Source organism: Lolium perenne, chromosome 2 (genome assembly GCF_019359855.2).
Source record: "Lolium perenne isolate Kyuss_39 chromosome 2, Kyuss_2.0, whole genome shotgun sequence".
Classification (NCBI taxonomy): Eukaryota; Viridiplantae; Streptophyta; class Magnoliopsida; order Poales; family Poaceae; genus Lolium; species Lolium perenne.
The window spans coordinates 75,363,774-75,384,345 of record NC_067245.2 but is presented as its reverse complement, the minus strand read 5'-3'; the positions used below and the strand labels follow the sequence as shown (position 1 = coordinate 75,384,345).

At 43.3% G+C, this 20,572-nt stretch overlaps 4 protein-coding genes across 5 annotated transcripts; 1 reads left to right on the top strand and 3 right to left on the bottom strand.

The window, feature by feature from the left end:
- Positions 1-799: 799 nt before the first annotated feature.
- On the bottom strand, positions 800-5,009 carry LOC127332983 (uncharacterized). 2 transcript variants are annotated; one of them, XM_051359295.2, is made up of 6 exons: positions 4,828-5,009; positions 2,212-2,907; positions 2,016-2,084; positions 1,594-1,700; positions 1,406-1,474; positions 800-1,290 (listed from the first exon to the last, which is right to left on the bottom strand). In XM_051359295.2, the coding sequence occupies exons 2-6, from the start codon at positions 2,888-2,890 to the stop codon at positions 802-804; spliced, it is 1,413 nt and encodes a 470-aa protein (XP_051215255.1). In that variant the 5' UTR covers positions 2,891-2,907; positions 4,828-5,009; the 3' UTR covers positions 800-801. The 2 variants fall into 2 exon arrangements, with proteins under 2 accessions (XP_051215255.1, XP_051215256.1); XM_051359296.2 differs by having other exon boundaries at positions 883-1,253; positions 4,828-4,997.
- A 595-nt stretch (positions 5,010-5,604) lies between these two features.
- LOC127332982 (organic cation/carnitine transporter 7) lies at positions 5,605-9,738 on the bottom strand. Its single transcript, XM_051359294.2, has 5 exons — positions 9,284-9,738; positions 8,128-8,365; positions 7,249-7,771; positions 6,627-6,829; positions 5,605-5,972 (listed from the first exon to the last, which is right to left on the bottom strand). The coding sequence occupies exons 1-5, from the start codon at positions 9,574-9,576 to the stop codon at positions 5,763-5,765; spliced, it is 1,467 nt and encodes a 488-aa protein (XP_051215254.1). The 5' UTR covers positions 9,577-9,738; the 3' UTR covers positions 5,605-5,762.
- Positions 9,739-13,336: 3,598 nt separating this feature from the next.
- On the top strand, positions 13,337-14,443 carry LOC127330077 (protein YABBY 7). Its single transcript, XM_071825122.1, has 6 exons — positions 13,337-13,469; positions 13,581-13,710; positions 13,810-13,938; positions 14,020-14,068; positions 14,169-14,244; positions 14,343-14,443. Exons 1-6 carry the CDS (start codon positions 13,395-13,397, stop codon positions 14,415-14,417), a joined length of 534 nt encoding a protein of 177 aa, XP_071681223.1. The 5' UTR covers positions 13,337-13,394; the 3' UTR covers positions 14,418-14,443.
- Positions 14,444-14,789: 346 nt separating this feature from the next.
- On the bottom strand, positions 14,790-18,437 carry LOC127332981 (uncharacterized). The gene is made up of 2 exons (XM_051359292.2): positions 17,412-18,437; positions 14,790-15,363 (listed from the first exon to the last, which is right to left on the bottom strand). The coding sequence occupies exons 1-2, from the start codon at positions 18,303-18,305 to the stop codon at positions 14,962-14,964; spliced, it is 1,296 nt and encodes a 431-aa protein (XP_051215252.1). The 5' UTR covers positions 18,306-18,437; the 3' UTR covers positions 14,790-14,961.
- Between the last annotated feature and the right edge of the window lie 2,135 nt (positions 18,438-20,572).

Genomic DNA, 20,572 nt, shown 5'->3' with positions numbered 1-20,572 from the left:
CCGGCTCATGCAAGTCAAAGCTCCCCTGGTGAGCTATGAGATCAATGGAAATGAATATGACAAGCCATATTATCTTATTGATGGCATCTACCCTTACTGGGCCACACTGGTGAAAACTGTTCGTAATCCAAACTTCGAGAAGACGAGGAGGTTTGCCAAGATGCAAGAGGCTTGCAGGTAAGATGTGGAGCGCGAATTTGATGTGCTCCAAGCTCGGTGGGCAATTGTCCGTCAGCCGGCAAGAACATGGTCGCTGAAGACCATGCATGAAGTGATGACATGCTGCGTGATCATACACAACATGATCGTTGAGAACGAGCTCGTTGAGAACGAGCGTCTTGATGGCCGCAATGAGAACCACTGAGACTTTCAAGGTGAGCTAGTTGCGTCACTCCCTAGGGTTTTATCTGGAAAGAACTATCTGTTGCATATGAATGTAGAAATCACTCACAAGGACGTGTGCAAACGGCTGCAGATGCAGACGGATCTGATTGAGCATCAATGGGCATTAGCTGCCATGAAGACCATGCCTAGAAGAAAGGAATACCATCTTATTTTCATGTATATTTTTTTAAAATTTGGATGTAATAAGGACTATGACTTAGTTGAATTTCTTTATTTTGTTGTTTTCAAACTTCATATTTCATGCCGGAAATGCGTCGGACCGCTGGAGTCACCCCCAGGCGCAAACAGACGCGGACAAAAACGGTCTTTCTCACGTCCGCCGCGCAACGCAAACGGAAGCTCGCGAACACCGACGCGTCACGGACACCGATTTGCGTCGCGCCGCTGAAGATGCCCTTACCTGCAACGTAGCCCTGTCTGTCTTACGGTCAACTGGCAGACAAAGCAAAAGCATCTCAGTGCAGAGGTCCTCCGGGGTGATAAGTTAAAACAATACACTATACAAGTGCCAAGCAGATATAATTGCTGTCTATGCGCTACAAGATGATAATAACCCACTTCTACTGTTGATGCAAAACTGAAAGTTAAAATTTCACAGCCGGGGATAAACGAGCCTATGAAGAGTGTACATCCTAGGCACTTGAGAGCTTCAGCGATGCGACGCTCCCAAGGATAGTTCCCTACAGTCCGAGACCAACAGTTCGGCCATCTCTCCGGCGCAGGCCTGCTACGTAGAGCTTCTCCAGGTCGGTGTCGAGCTCCTCCTGCTTCTTGCCTTCCACCGGAGCTTCCTCCTTGTTGCCAGCCTTGCTTTCTTGAACCGAGGCGGAGGCGCTGCTCTTCACACCCTACAATAGGCCATAGCCACCAAGCCATCCTCAGACTCTAAAAAAGTGTTAGTCCATCGCAGAGTAATGAGGTGCATATATATATGTTGTCGCTCAGCAGAATTCAGGACAGCATTGTATTCTAAAATTATATGTCTCAAAGAAGGAATTACCATGAGTTTGTTGAATTTCTCTTGGCGCTCCCGATCAGAAAACAGATTCGAGTCCCAGTGAGTACTTGACTGCAGCATAAGGGTTGAAATTAAGAAATACTCCGTATAACATGAATAAGGTATGCAGGCATAATGGAATGGAAGCAAGCGAAACAGAAAACACTAGAGTGTTATCCGATAGTATTTACCTCTGGGGGGTTGCTCTTTTTGTTGCCCCAGAGCAGCTTCTTCTTCTGGTCAGTGGATAAGCGCCCGGTTCCAACTCCAAATCCCAATCCCACAATGTTCTTATTAACTGCAATGGAGAATGCAAGAAGGTGGTCAATCATACAAGCAGAAGATTGCATAGCTATAATCTGTCAGGGAAGAGATTAACATCGTAGGGATGTCACTGGACCATCATGAAACCAAATTTCTTGAGATCACGGGAAATGCTCAGCCACAAATTTATTATAGCCATTTAAAGTAAATTGGATTTTAATAGGTGCATGCGTCAAACTTTAGACAAAGCACAGCAGAGGAAACTAAACCATCTAATGAGAACGCAAATCCTTGAGATAATGCCACAATGAAAGAAAATATATTGGCAACATACTGAGGAAACACTCACCTAATTCAGCAGCTTTCCTTGCTGCAATTTTTGCTGCATCCAGATCACCTAAGGCTCCATCTCTAATTCCTGATGCAGGACCGAACTTGTTTACGATCAAGAAGTTCATAATCTCAAATACACTATCGTAGCAGTTAGTTCAGTAACAAAAACAAAATAATCAATAACAAGCAAAAAAAAGAGGAAATCAACCAACCTCCTGATGTATCGATTTCCATGTGTTGTGCATTTTCAACATCTGGACCAACAGAACTGAATAAGCTTCTCCTCTTCTCCCTTGTTTCTAGCTCAGGTTCTGTTGGGTTGCTGCTTTTCTCAATTTCCTTGCCACTTCTCTTCTTTAGGCCATCCTCCTGCTTGAACTTTTCCTTGTTTTTCTCTTCTGGATACCTTCTGGCAGAGTATGTTTCCCTCTTAAAATCAGCATCTCTGTCTCCATCACGTGGAGACTCCTGTTTTTCCTGATTCTTACTCCTCTGCTCTCGCTTAACAGATTTGCCTCCATACCTACCATCATCATTTTTCCAATCACCATGTGATCTATCAGATGTGTTATCACGCTTTGAAGGATTATAGTAAGTGTCAGCCCTTGATTCCCGATCTGACCTAGAAGTTCTAGAATAGCTTCTGTCATTATCTTCAGCGCGCTTATCATGATACCTCCTATAATCATCATGCCTCCTGGATTCGCGTGAAGCTCCGTAGGAGTGCCTATCAGAATGCCTAACAAAATCATGACCTCTGCCTGGCCTGGCGTGACTTGAATCATTCTGTAGCTCCCTTGAATTGTCCTTCCTTCCATAACTCCCACTCTCCTTAGTGCGGTCATCCTTGAGTTCAACTGGACTATGACTTCTCCCACGTTTAGAGTCCATCTTGCACTCAGCAGCAGCTATCAAACAGAACAGAAAATTCAACAGTTCAAATAACAGGCAGAATTTCTAGGTTACAATACGGGAGCAGATCATTCTAAATATCGAACATTATAACATACTAGCAGCACACCAGAATAGTGTGTTCCTAGGTGATAACGGATCTGCATGCACTAAAAGGCTTTGGTGCAATCACCAAACACTAAAACTAACAAGTCAGAACAAATCTGGATTTTATTAATGCTAGAGGAACTTCATATGGTCCGACCCCTCCCCGGACCCCGCGCAAAAGCGGGAGCTTCATGCACCGGGCTGCCCTTTTAGAGGAATTCCATGGTTTACTTTGCCTATGTATAAAACTTTAAGCTAAAAAGTGTTCTATCTTAAGAATGGAAAAGGGTGAATAATCTGACAATTTGAATCCTTGCAATTGTCTTCTAGCAAAAAAAGACTTGCAACTTGAGAATTAAATTAGGTGGAGTAAATTTGGAAGTACATCCTGATTCTATCAAGGATTTGCTCACGACATTTGCTAGTTCAAGTGCATAGGATTTTGTGAGGACCCAAAACTATAATCTCAGACCCCCCATGCTTTGTTGAGTACCAGTCCCAGATCAATATAGGCATCTAGTATGCAAGGCTCCCATCAGTTTATGAACTCCCAAATAATGATAACTAACAAGTTCAATAAATAACTTTGACAACGTGGTTAGTGCTATATGGTATTTAAGTGTTCTAGCAGCGGAGAAACAGAACCAGTGGCTAACTATGCAGAACATAAGGCTAGATAACTTCCTCTAAGGCGAGCAAGCAAAGAAGAGTAGCTTTGAAAGAACCAAATAAATCCAACGTATAATAGTAACTTAATAAACACAGAGTAATCATCCATGGAGAGGATACGTACAAAATCAGAAGTTCTGATCCCTGAGGTGGAATCTATGAGGCTTACTGGCGCTTTGATTGTTAATTTATTGATCCAAAGAAGAATAAAACGAGTTCTCCCTAATCCTAACGCAGACTCCTATTTATCTAAGATGACTCCAACTCATCCCTTATTCTGACCTGATTGCTACTGCAGGCTTGACAGACAGCCACCACCAAAAGCCAACAACATAGTCGTAGGGATAAATAGAAAAGGGAATCCTATCGTAGTGAAGAGAACGAAATTCATTCAAAAAAGTATAGAGAATGAGGCGGTTATACAAAACTTGCAAATGCTACGAATACATTGGAATTACGGACAGGGAGGCGATTTCAATATCTAATATCGTATACTCGGTTCATAATGACTTGAGTCCTGTCAGCGAGTACTCTGCCTGTGAGCACACTCTGCGACTGTAGGTCACATCAGCTGAGAGCTTCCAGGATGATGTGTTGATGCATTTTCTAGAGGGCTGGAGAAGATCTGAAGTTTTAAAAATTAAGTATACCTGGTCCAAATCACAGCGTCACATGACTTTGGGAAAGCGGACGAAGGAAAAAACAAACACACAGCTGAATAAGCAAGTAGTTTGGTTCGAACTTGGGCGGTTCCTTACAATGGTACAAGGTATACTAGGTTGACGAGGCAGCTGGAATGTTCAGGTATGTCGCTCCACTGGCTGCTAAAAGCACAGTGCATATAATGCGCCGCCAACAGCGATGAATTCTCCACATGATCAGCATATAGCACCCTAAGTACCGCAACACTACAACATTCGGTTCACCACGAAACAATGCGTCAACTAGCGTGGACGTACTGCTTAACAGGTGAAATAGGTGAAGTTTATTCCGTGCATTTGTATTTCGATGTTGCCAGAGGAATTCATCCCAAGGGAATTTGCTACCAAACCTAATTCGACCGAAAGAGAAATCGACAGGCAGTTAAGTGCTCAAAAACAAACAGCACAGGTAATCAGATGCACAGCAAAATAAGGCAGCAACAGGCAGCGGTCACTAACCGGATCAGCTCGCGGTTGCTGCAGCGTGCTTGATTCGGCGGCGACAGTCGGTGGTCGGGGCAAACTCGTCGCACTCCGCGGGGGTAAGCGGAGATCGCGGTGGCTAGGGATGGGGAAGCGGAGACCGGAGATCGCGGTGGCTAGGGATGGGGCCGCGCCAGGCTAGGGTTGGCTGCCTCGCGTTTGGGAGATTTGGAGATGAAGGTTGAAGGGGGTGCGCGAGCTTAGGGGAGAGCTAATTGGGCTAGGCCAACCTTGGGCCTCGGCCCAGGGAAGTGCGAACAGGTGAAGTGCTTTGCCCTCGTTTTGCTAAGAAAAAAAACGTGCTAGCTCAGAAATACTTGCTGGCGAAATTATCGCTTGAAAATTAGTATTCCAGTGACCCTGGAAAACCAATTTTATGATTATAAATATGAAATCAAATAAACAGCTACCATACATGTACTAATGTACAGAATGTACACCTCTTTAGCACACGTCCACAAAGAAAAGGGATGTTCAAACTGAAATGTAACTCTCTTTTAATATATTTTTAAGAATTTCAGAGAAAGAAGTTCTCTGCCATCTTCTTGTGGATCTTGACTATGCACGTTTTCCTTTTCCAAAACACTATGCAGAAGATTTCCATACTACTATAACACCGTGATTCATTTACTGTAGATTAAAACTTCCGGAAAATTGTTTTTCTCGAGAGAAATAAAACTTCCAGAAAATCATATACTCCAGTATGACACAGCAAACACTGAGACAGAACTTGAAATATAAGTTCAATGAGCGTTGAGAAGTAGGACGAATTTTCATTCCATTTATTTCATAAGTATTTGCACAACAATCACCCTCTAACTGTATGGGGGCGAAGTGATGCTTCCTGGAAAATGTAACTGTATGGTTACCCACTTATCCCATGTGAAATTGTGGATTGTGTGGTCTAAACCTTACTGGATCTGGCAGCCTTTGGTCTCCAGAGGAAAGAGGGCACAGGCCACTGCTGCAAGGAAGAGTACCACATCGAAGATGAACACCGCTTCTTTCTGATGACAGTTCTCTAACAAACCAACTGCTATGAGTGGTGCAACCATGCCACCGATCCGACCAACCGAAGTCGCGACTCCCACTCCGGTGTTTCGACATGATGTAGGGTAGATCTGCACAACAGTAATACCCGAGCAAATAAGTGCATTTAATGTGTTATACATTGCAAATTTCGGATAATGGAAGCTTTATTACCCCTGGCATCTGCATCCTAGAAGCATACGGCCCAACTGAACTGTCCCTAATTTTTGCTTCAATTTCGTGAAGCCATGTCACCAGCTTACATCACATAATTATTTTTCTATTTTTTTCCTAATTTTGTGAAGCTGGGCAATCAATTTGCAGTTTTACATGTTGAAATGGACTCAGAGCATGACTGTTCTCTCTACCAGAGTTCTTTGACCTACTTGGTATTGCATCAAATAGTCAAAACATAATTAAATTGAGAGAAGGCTAAACAAAAATTCCAAGCATTTTGTTCTTCTTTGACAAATCAAAATATACACAAAACGGTTCAAGATAACATGAACTTTGGTTGCAAATGTTCCGTGTCATCAGATTTGAGATACGTGTACTTGCCTACTTTAACCTGATACAATATCGTACACTTTGCTATATACTTTTACCATTTGTGACTAGCTTATTGTTTCATGTCCCATGTTCTCTTCTACAGAGTGACATTCATAGTTTGAAGCATGGATTATCTGTAGGTATTTTCAAAGTTAACATATCATATCATATTTGATGCTACAGATATAAATACTAACCTCCGGGCCATAAATATACAGAACAGCATAACTTCCCATTATACACGCCCGGGCACTGAAGAGAAGGGTGGTTGCTAAACCTTCTCCCAAAGGTACAGCAAGTGGTGCGATGAAAGCAAAGCACAAAAGGATGAATCCCTCCATCGATAGTTTGCGACCAAATCTATCAACCAATAGAGCCGCCAAAATCAGACCAGGAAACTCTGTAATCAAATAAAAACAATTTTTTAGCCATTTGATTAATACATGTTAATGATATAGGAATGAGCACCCATACAATGATCATCGAACACTGAGTTTTTAATCTTAAACACCAAAATCAGAGAAGAAACATGGGCAAATACAGGACGGAGACCTTTCCAAATAGTAAATAATACTCTCTCTCCACCACCCTTGGATATATAACTGTTTTTAGATCACTCTTTCATATCTGATCATACAAAACCGTAACATCTTCCAGAATTTTTTTTATTTGCCCATGCGATGCAAATGGCATCTTTGGCAAGATCACTGAACACATTTGTTAAGAGACTAGGTAAACCAATGATAGGAACAAAAAAAACACATGAACAGAAGATTGAGGATGATAATTGGCTATTTAACAGAAACTTCGCTCGCTTACCTGCAATACTTGTCACCAGGACATCTCTGTAGAGTCTGACATCATTTTGCTGCCTCAAAGGCATTCCAACAGGTGCACATCTCCTTTCACCATTGCTTAGTTCTGATGTTAGCAAAACTATACCAGAGTAAGCAAAAGAAAATGCAAAGTAGACAAACCATAGAAGAAGGGTAGATCTGATCAGGCTTCGTGACACAAGTGTCCGAAATGCATTAGTAAAACTGGATTTAGTGCTGATGCTCATGTCTGTTGCATCACTATCTTGTGAAGTAATTAGAGGTAGTATTGTCTCCACATCAACGCCATTGTCAGATACTTTTTGCTGGATTAGAATGCCAGAGGGAAGAGACATGTTGTTCACTCTTGCTATCCTCTCCAAGATCAATTTAGCATCAGCTGTTCTACCTCTTGAGCAGAGGTACCGTGGTGATTCAGGTGTTACACCATAGAAAATAAGCAGAACGAAACATGGTGACGAGGACAATGCTATCAACCACCTCCATCCAAGTACTGGCATGATAGCCTGCATCAAGCAATGATGCATGCTTGTTGTCAACTCCATGACAACATACAGATTCATTTCCAAGTATTTCAATTAAATTTGATGGACAATAGCCTTTAGTTAACAGAACCAGGGCATGGGGAACATTCTAAAGTAGATTATATGGCACATTAATATTTAATATTGACATTAGGAGACTCGATTTACCATTGACAAGTCAAATTTTAGGTTGGTTAACCTTTTTAATACATATGTTAAATAAGATTATTTCCTGTTGTTAATATTGCAAGAAAAATTAGAATAACACTAAGAAGTAAGAACTTAAGTTTGAAATGAGATTATTGGGATCTAACAAGCAGGGAGAAATAAAAATTTACCCATGCAATTAGAGCCTGAAAGATTGTTCCGAAAGTCCAAGTACAATGGAAGACAACCACCCAAGTACCCCTCTTTGCAGCAGGAACAAACTCAAAGAACCAAGTACCAAGAACATGGCCAGCACCCAATCCCATACCGACAACAAAGCGGAGGGTTAGTAAGCATATGTAATTAGGTGATAAAGCACTGAGAAAACCAAATATGCCAGTGACAACTGCAGTGAATAGAAAACCAGCCCTGACAATAAAAAAAGTTGAAAACAGATTCTGTCAGATTTGTTTTAGGAAATTAAATCCAGACAGTAGGAACCGAAATAAGAAGGGAAAAAAATCTACAATTCCTTTTTATCCTAAAAAAATGAAGATATAGTTTTACTATCCTTTGTACTTAGCTGCAGTTGTACACAGAATAAACTCACAGTAAAATTCCTCAAAATTATACTTCATATGGATGATGTGTATATCTGTGCACTGTTACCACAGGTGAGAGTTTGCTTTCAGGCGGTTAAGTTATTCTGAGTCGGTTAACCCCCTTCTCTTGAAATTTTTGGTTCTGAGCAATGAACAGTGGAAGTTCGTGATATATGCGAATCAACCAAAAATGTTATCAGTTTGATATCATGAATTCGAGTTACATAACAGGTTCCAAATTGTACTGATTTATTTTACTATTCAGCAGGGCAAAAATTCTTGTGCTTATGAATAACGGCAGTACTCTTTTATTCTCTGAACTTATACGCTTATTCCAAAGATACACAAGTTGCACATGAATGTACTTGTCTGCAGTAGAGTACTATGCAATCTTTGCAGTTCCATACTACATCTACTACTGCATGAACAAATAAGGAAACAACAACATGAATAGATGATGTGCTACTAGGATAGCACTTGATGACCTTGAAAGATTTGCAAGGTTCAGATTCGGGCACAGTCAGGTTCATGAGTTCAAAGTTTATGTACTATATGATTTTTGCACAACCCATGCTCATGAAAGGATTGACCAAAACACAAAGATTTGGTACATTTCCCAGCTGCTGGAACTAAAAGGATCAGTTTGGCACAATATATTGGGTTCAAGTCTCGGATTTGTTTGCTTGGGACAATCAATTCGAAGAAGAAAGATTATATAGTACTCAAGAGCCGAAATGCGCTGAACCTTCTTCCGTATGAGTCCGAGATGACGCCCCCGAGGCAGGCCCCGATGATCATCCCGGCGAAGACGACGCTAGTGATGAGCCCCTCCTGCTGGGCGGAGATCCCCCACTCGTCCTTCACGGACGGGCCGACGAAGGACAGCAGCATGATCTCCATGGCCTCCGCCGTCCAGCCCACGCCGGCGTAGGCCAGCACCAGCGCCTGGAACCTCCCGAAGCCCACGTGCGACAGCGCGTCGTCCGTCGTGTAGTAGCAGCACTCTGCCCCGCCGGCCACGGCCTCGTCCCCCGCCATCCTCCTCCCAAGAAACCAAGAGGACAAGAGGTGGAAGATCCAGCGCCGGCGAAAGAAGAAGCGCGACTCAGCGGAGGGCAGGGCGAGGCGGATGTTGACTGGGGATGGCCGGGAGTGTAGCGCTGTAGCCTGTAGCTGTGCCTCTGTCGGGCGTGTGGTGGTGTGGTGTTGACGAATGGCTGCGGCTAAGCTAAATGTTGGCTTTTATTTCCAAACATTCAAAAATTATTTCAAATTTAAAAAAATCTGAAAAATAGCCAATAATGTATATTACAAATGTGAAAAATCTCAAAACGAGTTTCTTATATTCTAGGCTATATAGAATAGGAAAAATTTATAAATTATATAGTGCTGAAATATGAACTATTCAGAACAAAATCTGTCCAATTTTGTTATTTTGTGTAGCCTAAAATACAAAGTGGGTCGTATTGAGACTTTGCATGTATGTAGTACACGTCATTGGCTACCTCCAGAATTTTATTTTAAATTTTTTAAAACTTCAAAATATAAATTATGAGTGTTTGAAAATAAAATGCTACATATAACTTGACCTCTGTTTTAAGTTTCCGGCTATGGTATGTTTTGGCAAAAGAAATGCTAACAAAGTAATGACGCTCAGAAATTAAATAATGTCACCTAGATCAGGGCTCGCCCTAAGGATGTTTTGCCTTCTTGTCTACGGGAGGCTTCTCATGTAGGCCATAGCCCTTAGCCGTAGCTTAATCAATATATTTCTTTCATATGAAAAATATAATATGGTCTACAAAATACTACCTCTATTTCAAAAAATAAGAGAGTTTAAATTAAACACCTAGAACGTCTCATATTTAGGAGTTGAGGGTGTTGCAATTAAAACAAGCAAAATTTCGTTAGTCAAACAACATAAAGAAGTTAAAGTAGATTGAAAAATAATAATTGTCAAGATCCAGTAGACACCACAATGTCATACATAGTAGCCAGAGTTATATTGAAATGATACATGTCACCTGCCACTTCTCCGGTGCTCGCCACCCGCTCCTTCTGCTACGAGACCCCCCTTCATCAGCTGCTCCTCATATGCTTTTACCCTCCTCAACTCATCTTCGTGAACCCTTGTTGCCTTATCGGTCCCGTTCACTCCTCCTCCCTCTCCCAGTATTGCGTGACTTGCCCCAAAATAAAACTTCTTTGTATTACGAGCTCGGGAAGAAAGTGGGCTGGGGGAATGACTCCATGGTCGCTAGATATATCGACGAGGCTCGTGCGAGCTGGGTTCGCAGCCGGTGAAACTCGGGAAGGCGAGGACAATGCTCCAAGCAAAGGTTGGTAATTTTGCAATCTTTGATGTTGCATATGCTATTTTGACATGTTGCAAACTCGTGTATGTTTTGCTGCAAAACACATTGACATGTTGGATGATCTTGGACGTCTAATGTATTTTTTAGTGCTATAAGAGCTAACCTCCATTTTGCAATATGCAATGTTTTTTTCTCGGTGATGATTGTGAACAATTTGGATTTATCCCATAGACACAAAGTATTATGTTGGGTGTGTTTGAAAAGTTGCAACATTTTTTGGGATGTTTGTTTAAAATACCGCAAGAGAAATGCTACAACGATGTTGCAGACATGCAGATGTTGCAAGGGAGAAAATTATGTAACAGTGATTGGAATTTCTAGATCTAACGTTTAAGTGAGATCGAACGGCGGCGAGATGTCCAATCTGCCTAGCGAGCAGAATTACGATGGCAGCGGCTTGCACCAACTTGGCGAGGAACACCTGGTCCTCCTCTCGTTGGCGCGTGAGGTTCTCCAACTGCTTGGCGATGATCTTTATTTGCCCCACAACCTCTATCTTGACTTCGTTGCCTGCCATCGTAGATGCCTCTGATACTAAATTGTAAGAAACTAAACCTTTTTTTGATAATTGTAAAAAACTAACCTAACTACTGAAAAGTAGATAAAAGTAAACGATAATATTCTTCCCTATTGATTCCCAAATGGTAGATATAATGTTCCTTATATAGGAGGACTTACTTGAACCTAAGTAAAAAATCTAAAGGATACATATCCGATCTCTTAACTTTAAATTATCTCTTTCCTATGAACTACCGATGTACGGCTTTTGCTCTGTTTATGGTCGCCACTTCAACGCTTGGAGGAGCGAGACCTCTTTACGGAGATGTCTACACGGTTGGAGAATACGGCCAAGGAGTTTATTTCCCAACATGGGTGGCTGCATAATAGGCGGATTGAAGCCAGTGAAGTTTAGTCTAGTTGGCTCTTTTTGTCCCCCTTTATATGTTGTCTTGTTTCAGACTTGAAACTCGAATGGCTGACTGCATCTTAGTTATGCAGAGACTAGATGTAATGCTTAAATATTTTGAGTAATGAAGCGCTCTTTATCAAAAAAAAAAATGAAAATAACTTTCATATATCTTCATATAGCACAATCCTATATTCTTACACATAACAACAATAGTCCTACTGTATTCAGTGTATGCGTCTATGGGATGCTCCTGATCAGCATTTCTTGGTTAACTTTCTCGGAATCTGCGGCTGAAAACTGACCACAAAATGGAAGAATCCTCACCGCTGCTAGCTGCGACTGCAGACTGCAAGGCAGTACTGCACCTGCTGAACCGAGGTGGAGATGGAGATGCAGTAGCTGTATGCATGCACTAGCGGGTAACCCCATATTGCCATAGTCATCAATCATCATCAGAACACACAACTGATCCTCTGTGGACTTCAAAGATAGAGCACATACATGGCGTCCTGTCTTAAAGCTTATCTGCTGGGAGCCGTCACTTTCAGATGCTCGTGGTTCAGATCTAGTATAGTTTTCCTGTAGTATCTCTATGTACTCTAACAGTTCTTTTGTGTCAAGCGTAGGCTTGGAGCATCAATGGTTTGCTGTTTTGGGGCTTCTCCTCCGGCTTGTATGAGAACTGTTGCAGTTCACTGACTGAAACATTGGCAACGTACATGCCCAAAGCAGATCGATGTTGTATTTTGTACCATGTTTACTACAGATCGATGCATGGTTAACTGTTTCGTGTGAGTTTAAATTAAACAGACCCGGTTTGATTCTTCCTTGGCCGACCAAGCTAACATTGGATGAATGAGCAGGCCGGCTGTACTAACCAAGTGGTGATACCATGTAGGACTGTAGGAGTACTTGAAAGTACAACCATTATAGGATGGCAATGCCAGCGTTACCAAGCATTCAGCAGCGTACACAGACAGTAGTATTGAGCCCTTTGTCGTGGAATCTCCATTGTGATAGACTTTCCCCGAAATAGAGGAATCTCCAGGGAAACACGAAGCTGAAACCACCTAACCGAGGAGCCCCTGATCGGCAACCTGAGACATCGTTGTCGCTCATGAAAACCATGCCATTTTCCTGCCATGATCGATCGTTACTGCCCTGTTGGAGATGCATGGGTTTCTGATCAGAAGAAACTTGCCAACATGGGCCACCTGCCTTCTTGGAGCTCGTTTCCAGACTGCAAGAAGCGTCCGCTGTGTTGGGCTGATAAGATTGTTCCTAAACTCTCCCGTCCCTGACCCACGAGGGCTGCGTGATTTGCCGTTCTGGGACTCCTGCGTAGTTCGAGTTTCATGGAGGGGATCGGGAAACGGCTGCACTTCATTGATGGCAGTGCAAACACTGCCCCCGAGCACGTGCCCTCGATCCAACATACTCCTATATGTGGCCGTTATGCAGAGATAAAATGTTGGAGTAGCCATTAGGTTGCTCATTGCCCGGTGAACCCACCCATACATACACTGATACACTCGGAAGATCACACTGCTCGTCGCCGTCCACCGGCCACCATGTCGTCGGTGTCTCTCGGCCTCCCAGAGCGGCTCGGCTACGTGCAGTGCAAGTTCTGCACCACCATCTTGCTGGTACGTAAGACGGCAGTGTGTACATCATACCGCTTGGCTCTGGCTCCCGTCCCGTGAGAGTGTGCAGGCACTCACGTCAATGCACGCTGTGATGCGTGTGTGTGTGTGCAGGTGAGCGTGCCGTGCAGCAGCCTGCTGCTCAAGATGGTGGCCGTGCAGTGCGGCCGCTGCTCCGGCATCCTCTCCGTCAGCGTGGCTTCTCCCCCGCCGTCGCCGCCATCGCCGTCGTCCGTCGAGCTGCCTCTGCAGGTTAGCACCCCTGTGCTTCCCGGCACGCATGGTTCATCAATTTTTTTCTTTTCAGCTTCAACCGTACTTATATTAATCAAAGTACTGGTGGATCCGTGGATGGAACAGGAGCTGGGAGTTGATCCGCCGCCCAGGGAGTGGTCCGATGAGAGCAGCGGAGCCGACGACGCAGGGGAGGGTCAGGTTGCGGAGAACAACGCCGCCGCCGCCGTCAACAAACGTACGTGTACACCGGCCGGCAGACCGATCATGAACTACCTAGCTAGGCATATAACTTGTTGATTTGGATCATCTTTTGCAGCGCCGGTGAGGAAGCAGCGGACGCCCTCGGCCTACAACTGCTTCATCAAGTAAGAAAGACATAGTTAGCATGCAGAAATGATAGCATTTGCCACCATTTTCAGATTTGAGAGGGAACAAAAAAAAAATTAACATCAGCTGTGTTGTTAGGGAAGAGATAAAGAGGATCAAAGCCGTGGAGCCCAAGATGACCCACAAGGAAGCGTTCAGCACCGCTGCTAAAAATGTAAGCATCCATATATATCCCTTACTCTACATTTCCATCACTATTCAAATCTTCTCTCGTATGTGATTTGAGAGTTCTAATTGGTTGTCCTAATGCAGTGGGCTCACTTACCCAGAATTCAGCAAAGGGAGACTGAAGGATCCCCTGCTGGTGACACGTGCAAACTGCGCTAACGAAGGGAAGAAATCAAGAAAATCAGTGTACATGTAAAGGAGATGGCCAGGTTCAGGAAGCATCCAAGTTGTAGCTTCGCAGATAACTTATGTAGTTATATGTATCTATGCGAAATCCTGATGCTGCGCATCACAAGCACGTGTTGCCTGAATCCTCTTTCATGCGATAAATGCAGTGTGGCTGCCCCTGTTCCACAAATAGTCAACTCTATTTCAATTGCAGACTTTGTACTATTGTATGTACGTGACGGAACAGAACTAGGACTGTAGGAGATAATAACCAATCTAATAAATCCAGTATAGCAAAACACCTGTTGAACAGCAAAGAAGGTTATATTCAACAAAGCCGATTTCATGAAACCTCGGGCAATGTACTCTGGTAAAACAGATAGTATAGCTTCTTTAGCAATTTGAGTACAATACATGATTCTCCTGTTCCGCATCAGTACAAAAATAGAAAACATCAACAGGAAAAGTTGCCATTAAGATTACACAAAGATCTAAACCTTTCTATTTTGTGATACAAGCTTTGCGGTTTGAAACATCACTCTCTTGATGCTCCCATAAGTCTGAGCCTTTCCTCAGGAGAAACTTTCACCGGATCCTCCGCTAAAAGGGCCTGCAGGTCACTCCCATTAGCCAGGCTGTTGAACTCCACTGATTTGGAGGGCATAGCAGGATAACGCCGCTGGGAAAACGTCATGAGCCTCTTTATCGACTGAAGGTACTTGCGAGTGGTCTCATCGTTCATGATATGAGCCACACTATTCGTGTGAATCTTCTCTCGGGCAGAACGCTCGTGGATACCAACCATAGTGACTCCAATAGGCCATGGCGCGTTGCCAATAGCAAGCTTGATGTATTGGTCCATTGCTTGCAAATAATCACGCTTCACGCAGCAGTCAACAATAAAGAGCAATGCTTTACGGATGTCATCAGGAAGAACCTAAGCACAGATTGAAGCAAAAATTGGTGTCAGAAATACGAAGCATTCTACAGGAAAGGCTTCAGATGCGAGCATCACAAATCAGCACAAGCAGGTGGACATAATGAGAAAGTGAATCCATGAAGAAGCAATAAATAGTTATGACAAGGAGGAATCCATAAACAGGGACCAGAATTATGTGGAAAGTCCAACTGAACCATGGTTTCGTATCTGGGCAATGTAAGTAGCTAGTACATAACAATGAACAAGGGACCATAGAGTATGCTGGAATCAGAATCTACGTTAATAGAGAACATGTACAAATTAACGAATGATCCAAATTAATCTACAAAAGAATTGTTATTTGTTTGTATTGACTCAGGCCTTGAAATTGGCTCAAGCCTCCAATGATTTCCAAAAGTTTTTTTCATCATTTTTACAAGAGCACCAAATACCAGAGATGCATTGGTTATGTGTACGTATGTGTGTGCAGCCATACAGTTATCCTCAATGGCTAAACTTTTTAAAGGAAATGAGAACTACTGCCTCTGTTTCAGAATATAAGACGTTTTGGGTAGTATATTAAACTTGAAACCAACACACTACAGTTATAATACTACTCAGTGTACATAATCCTCTGAGTGGTGTGTTATTTTTCATATCCATGAATGATAATTACTTCATAATAAATGCGCAGAAATGAAACTATTTTCATAACTTGATACATATGGTGCAAAAGTAACAACATAAACTTGCTATCCTTCGCGGAATGAAACAGATGTGAAGGAGCAGTGCAAAATGATTGTAAGTTTAACATCACACTAATAAAGAAGCAGCATGTCTACCATGTGACATGGATATGAGCAATGCTCCATACTTCCATTACCATTTGTCTAAAAAGAACAATTATATCACACCTATCTTTATAAGCTGGTCTAAGAAACAGAAAGATGGAGTATGTCAAGAGTCACGACCCAGGTTGCGGAGGGGATAGTCGTGAGAGGTAGGAGGTCTGGGGCGAGGTGGTTTCGGTTTGGGCGCCATGGTGCCCTAGGGATAGTCAACTCTGGAGGAAAACCTCCCCTTCTCTGTTTATTTCTTTGATCCCTACTACACGAGTACTACCTGGCTTTATAGAGGAGCCAACCAACTAGATATAGGAACATAAACCAACTAGGATTCCTGATTCTCGACAACTACTATTACTTGGAAATAAGAAAAGATAACTAATCCTAAGATAGGAAGGTTTAGATCAGCTGTATTGCTTGGCATGTGTGACAGAGTATCATCTTGCGCTACCAGCAACTGACTCTATATAGCCTTCACTGGATCTCAAGGAAATGCTCTTTACATTATCATAACATCTTAGTGTGAGTTAGAACGAAGCCAAATTATCACCGAAAATTATGTAAGTGCAGGAAGGTTACAGCACAAACACTAGTTGACTACTTATATCTCACATTCAACGAATGAAGAGATTAAAGACACTTTTCCTTAATACATTCATGGAAATTTTCCTCGGTTAACTTTTTTTTTCTATATGTACGAATTTGTGACACTGAACATCCATTTGATCAGTTATCCTTTCCAGAATACTCTACAACATATGAAGAGATTAAAGACACTTTTCCTTAATACATTCATGGAAATTTTCCTCGGTTAACTTTTTTTTTTCTATATGTACGAATTTGTGACACTGAACATCCATTTGATCAGTTATCCTTTCCAGAATACTCTACAACATATAATGGCTAACTTGTTTTTTAAGTCCGGCAAGCAGGACCAAGAAAGATTCGACTAACAGATTACTGAGAATTTGTATCAGATGCCCAGTTTAGCTATCTCCTATTCATAATCCAACTCTAAGTCCTACATTAGAACTGATCGCATTAACAAGGATTCTGAATTTTGCAGGTAAAAACATGTCGTCAGAAGCATCATTTCAAATCCTAATTTACCCCACACTTTCTGTTAGTTTCCTTTCACACACAATTATTTTAACCTGAAATTGAGTGAAAATAATATCACACATCTAATCAACTGCTTATAGAAATCTAAAAGATTCTCACCTTCTTCCTGCAGAACTCGAACAGAGGACTGAGATACCGTGCACACTGCTTGAGCGTTGCAAACATTGACTTCCCTTTTGCCGTCCGCTTCTCCAGCTCCGTCATATCATCCAGCTCCTGGTTCCACTCGTTGAGCAGCCTCTTGAAGAATACCAATATCTTATCTTCGTCACAAAGCTCCTCAAACTTGGCCTTCATCCGCGCGGAGTCCTTGTCTGCATCAGCATCATCCCCACTCCTCCGGGCATCCCCCTCGCCGTCATCCACATCGTCCCCCAACGCGCCACCCTCCCCGCCATCACCGGTACCAACACGCTTGATTTTCCCCTTGCCGTAGGCGTCCCGGCCAGCTTTCTGACGCATGCGGAGCTCAATCATGTCACGGAGGAAATCGTTGGTCTGCCCCTCGGTCATCTCAAGGTCGTCAATGTCGTCAATCACTCCGGACTTGAGCACGAGCTTGAGGCGATCGAGGCGGTCCGCGTCGTCCTCCCCGAATATCGTGACTGGCTCGCGAAGCACCCGGAGGCGCCGCATCACCTCGTTCCGCGGGAGGACGAGCTCGTCGATGCGGCGCTCCTCGGAGTGGAGCGCGTCCTCCGGCGCGGCCTTCTTCCCCGCGAGGCCGGGCGGGACGGAGGCCGAGGCGGCGGACGAGGAGCTAGGGTTAGGGTTCGCGCCCCCGCCCTGGGAGAGGTCGGCGTTGGAGTTGGTGGGGTCGGAGGCGGCGGCGAAGGTGTTGGGGGCGGGCACGGACGGAGCCTTGGAGGGGATCTGGCGCCGCTTCTGGAGCTGCTTCTCCTCCAGCTCCGACCGCCGGACGAAGTTCTTGCCGCCGAAGTCGGCCGTCGCCGCCTTTCGCTTCTTCTCCAGCTCCCGCTTCAGGAGATCCATGTCGCCGGCGACGCGGCGCAAGACTTCTCAGCGCTTCCCGGAGGCGAAGGTGGAGGAGGGCGGCGGAGGTGTGGCTTCCTGACACGGCCGCCACGACTCCGTCCGTCTCAGCCAAGGTTAATCACCCGAGCCGAGAGAATATCTGCTCAGTTTTGTTTGGACTTGTGCGAAATCAAACATCTAACTTGGACTGCTAATATCTTCCAAAATTCTAAATTATAGACGACTCATGTGCAAAATTATATATTTTTTCCGAATTCAGAGAACTTTATTAATTACTGAACAAGATTATAATCACTCCATAGAGTGTCTGGGTTATAATTAATCTGTAGACATCTCCTACTATCAACAATAGCTTGTTTCAAAAATAATTTATTTGCTTTATATACACATATTATACCGTAGATGAATATATAGTGTAGTGTAAACCGTATTTCAAAGTCTAGTAGATTGCCAAAATGACAAGTATTACTGAAAATAAAGAGAAAGAGCAAGTTGAAGATTTGTCCACATGACAATGAATAAAATGTCAAAAAAAAAAAGACCTCATAAATCCTGAAGTTCATGAGGCAACTAATACATACATAGAAAAAAAATTGTTATCCCGTTAACAATGTGTTTAATCACAACTTCAAACTTCTGATGCTTTTCAATTTGCACATCAATTTTTAAATACAAGTCCAACGATGGTGGAACTGGATATTTGATACGTCTCCGACGTATCGATAATTTCTTATGTTCCATGCCACATTATTGATGATATCTACATGTTTTATGCATACTTTATGTCATATTTATGCATTTTCCGGCACTAACCTATTAACGAGATGCCGAAGAGCCAGTTGTTGTTTTCTGCTGTTTTTGGTTTCAGAAATCCTAGTAAGGAAATATTCTCGGAATTGGACGAAATCAACGCCCAGGGGCCTATTTTCACACGAAGCTTCCAGAAAACCGAAGGAGTCACGAAGTGGGGCCACGAGGTGCCCAAACACCAGGGCGACACGGCCCAAGCCTTGGCTGCGCTGGCCTGTCGTGTGGGGCCCTCGTGTTGCCCCCTGACCTATCTCCTCCGCCTACTTAAAACCTTCGTCGCGAAACCCCCAGTACCGAGAGCCACGATACGGAAAAACTTCCAGAGACGCCGCCGCCGCCAATCCCAACTCGGGGGATTCAGGAGATCGTCTCCGGCACCCTGCCGGAGAGGGAAATCATCTCCCGGAGGACTCTTCACCGCCATGGTCGCCTCCGGAGTGATGAGTGAGTAGTTCACCCCTGGACTATGGGTCCATAGCAGTAGCTAGATGGTCGTCTTCTCCTAATTGTGCTTCATTGTCGGGTCTTGTGAGCTGCCTAACATGATCAAGATCATCTATCTGTAATGCTATATGTTGTGTTTGTTGGGATCCGATGAATAGAGAATACTATGCTATGTTGATTATCAATCTATTATCTATGTGTTGTTTATGATCTTGCATGCTCTCCGTTATTAGTAGGGACTCTGGCCAAGTTTTTGCTAGTAACTCCAAGAGGGAGTATTTATGCTTGATAGTGGGTTCATGCCTCCATTAAATCTGGGACAGTGACAGAAAGTTCTAAGGTTGTGGATGTGCTGTTGCCACTAGGGATAAAACATCGATGCTATGTCCGAGAATGTAGTTATTGATTACATTACGCACCATACTTAATGCAATTGTCTGTTGTTTTCAACTTAATACTGGAAGGGGTTCGGATGATAACCTGAAGGTGGACTTTTTAGGCATAGATGCATGCTGGATAGCAGTCTATGTACTTTGTCGTAATGCCCAATTAAATCTCACAATACTCATCATATCATGTATGTGCATGGTCATGCCCTCTTTATTTGTCAATTGCCCAACTGTAATTTGTTCACCCAACATGCTATTTATCTTATGGGAGAGACACCTCTAGTGAACTGTGGACCCTGGTCCATTCTTTTACTCAAATACAATCTACTGCAATACTTGTTCTACTGTTTTCTGCAAACAATCATCATCCACACTATACATCTAATTCTTTGTTACAGCAAGCCGGTGAGATTGACAACCTCACTGTTTCGTTGGGGCAAAGTACTTTGGTTGTGTTGTGCAGGTTCCACGTTAGCGCCGGAATCTCTGGTGTTGCGCCGCACTACATCTCGCCGCCATCAACCTTCAACGTGCTTCTTGACTCCTACTGGTTCGATAAACCTTGTTTTCTAACTGAGGGAAACTTACTGCTGTACGCATCACACCTTCCACTTGGGGTTC

Coding starts and splice junctions, on each gene's coding strand:
- LOC127332981 (XM_051359292.2), bottom strand. CDS start 18,305: ATGGATCTCCTGAAGCGGGAGCTGGAGAAGAAGCGAAAGGCGGCGACG. Junction 15,364..17,411: donor TCGAGTTCTGCAGGAAGAAG/GTGAGAATCTTT, acceptor ATCTGTGCTTAG/GTTCTTCCTGATGACATCCG.
- LOC127332982 (XM_051359294.2), bottom strand. CDS start 9,576: ATGGCGGGGGACGAGGCCGTGGCCGGCGGGGCAGAGTGCTGCTACTAC. Junction 8,366..9,283: donor TCGGACTCATACGGAAGAAG/GTTCAGCGCATT, acceptor TTTTATTGTCAG/GGCTGGTTTTCTATTCACTG. Junction 7,772..8,127: donor TTCAGGCTCTAATTGCATGG/GTAAATTTTTAT, acceptor TGCTTGATGCAG/GCTATCATGCCAGTACTTGG.
- LOC127332983 (XM_051359295.2), bottom strand. CDS start 2,890: ATGGACTCTAAACGTGGGAGAAGTCATAGTCCAGTTGAACTCAAGGAT. Junction 1,475..1,593: donor AAAAGAGCAACCCCCCAGAG/GTAAATACTATC, acceptor CTTATGCTGCAG/TCAAGTACTCACTGGGACTC. Junction 1,291..1,405: donor AGAAATTCAACAAACTCATG/GTAATTCCTTCT, acceptor ACACTTTTTTAG/AGTCTGAGGATGGCTTGGTG.
- LOC127330077 (XM_071825122.1), top strand. CDS start 13,395: ATGTCGTCGGTGTCTCTCGGCCTCCCAGAGCGGCTCGGCTACGTGCAG. Junction 13,711..13,809: donor GCCGTCGTCCGTCGAGCTGC/CTCTGCAGGTTA, acceptor AAGTACTGGTGG/ATCCGTGGATGGAACAGGAG. Junction 14,069..14,168: donor GCCTACAACTGCTTCATCAA/GTAAGAAAGACA, acceptor CTGTGTTGTTAG/GGAAGAGATAAAGAGGATCA.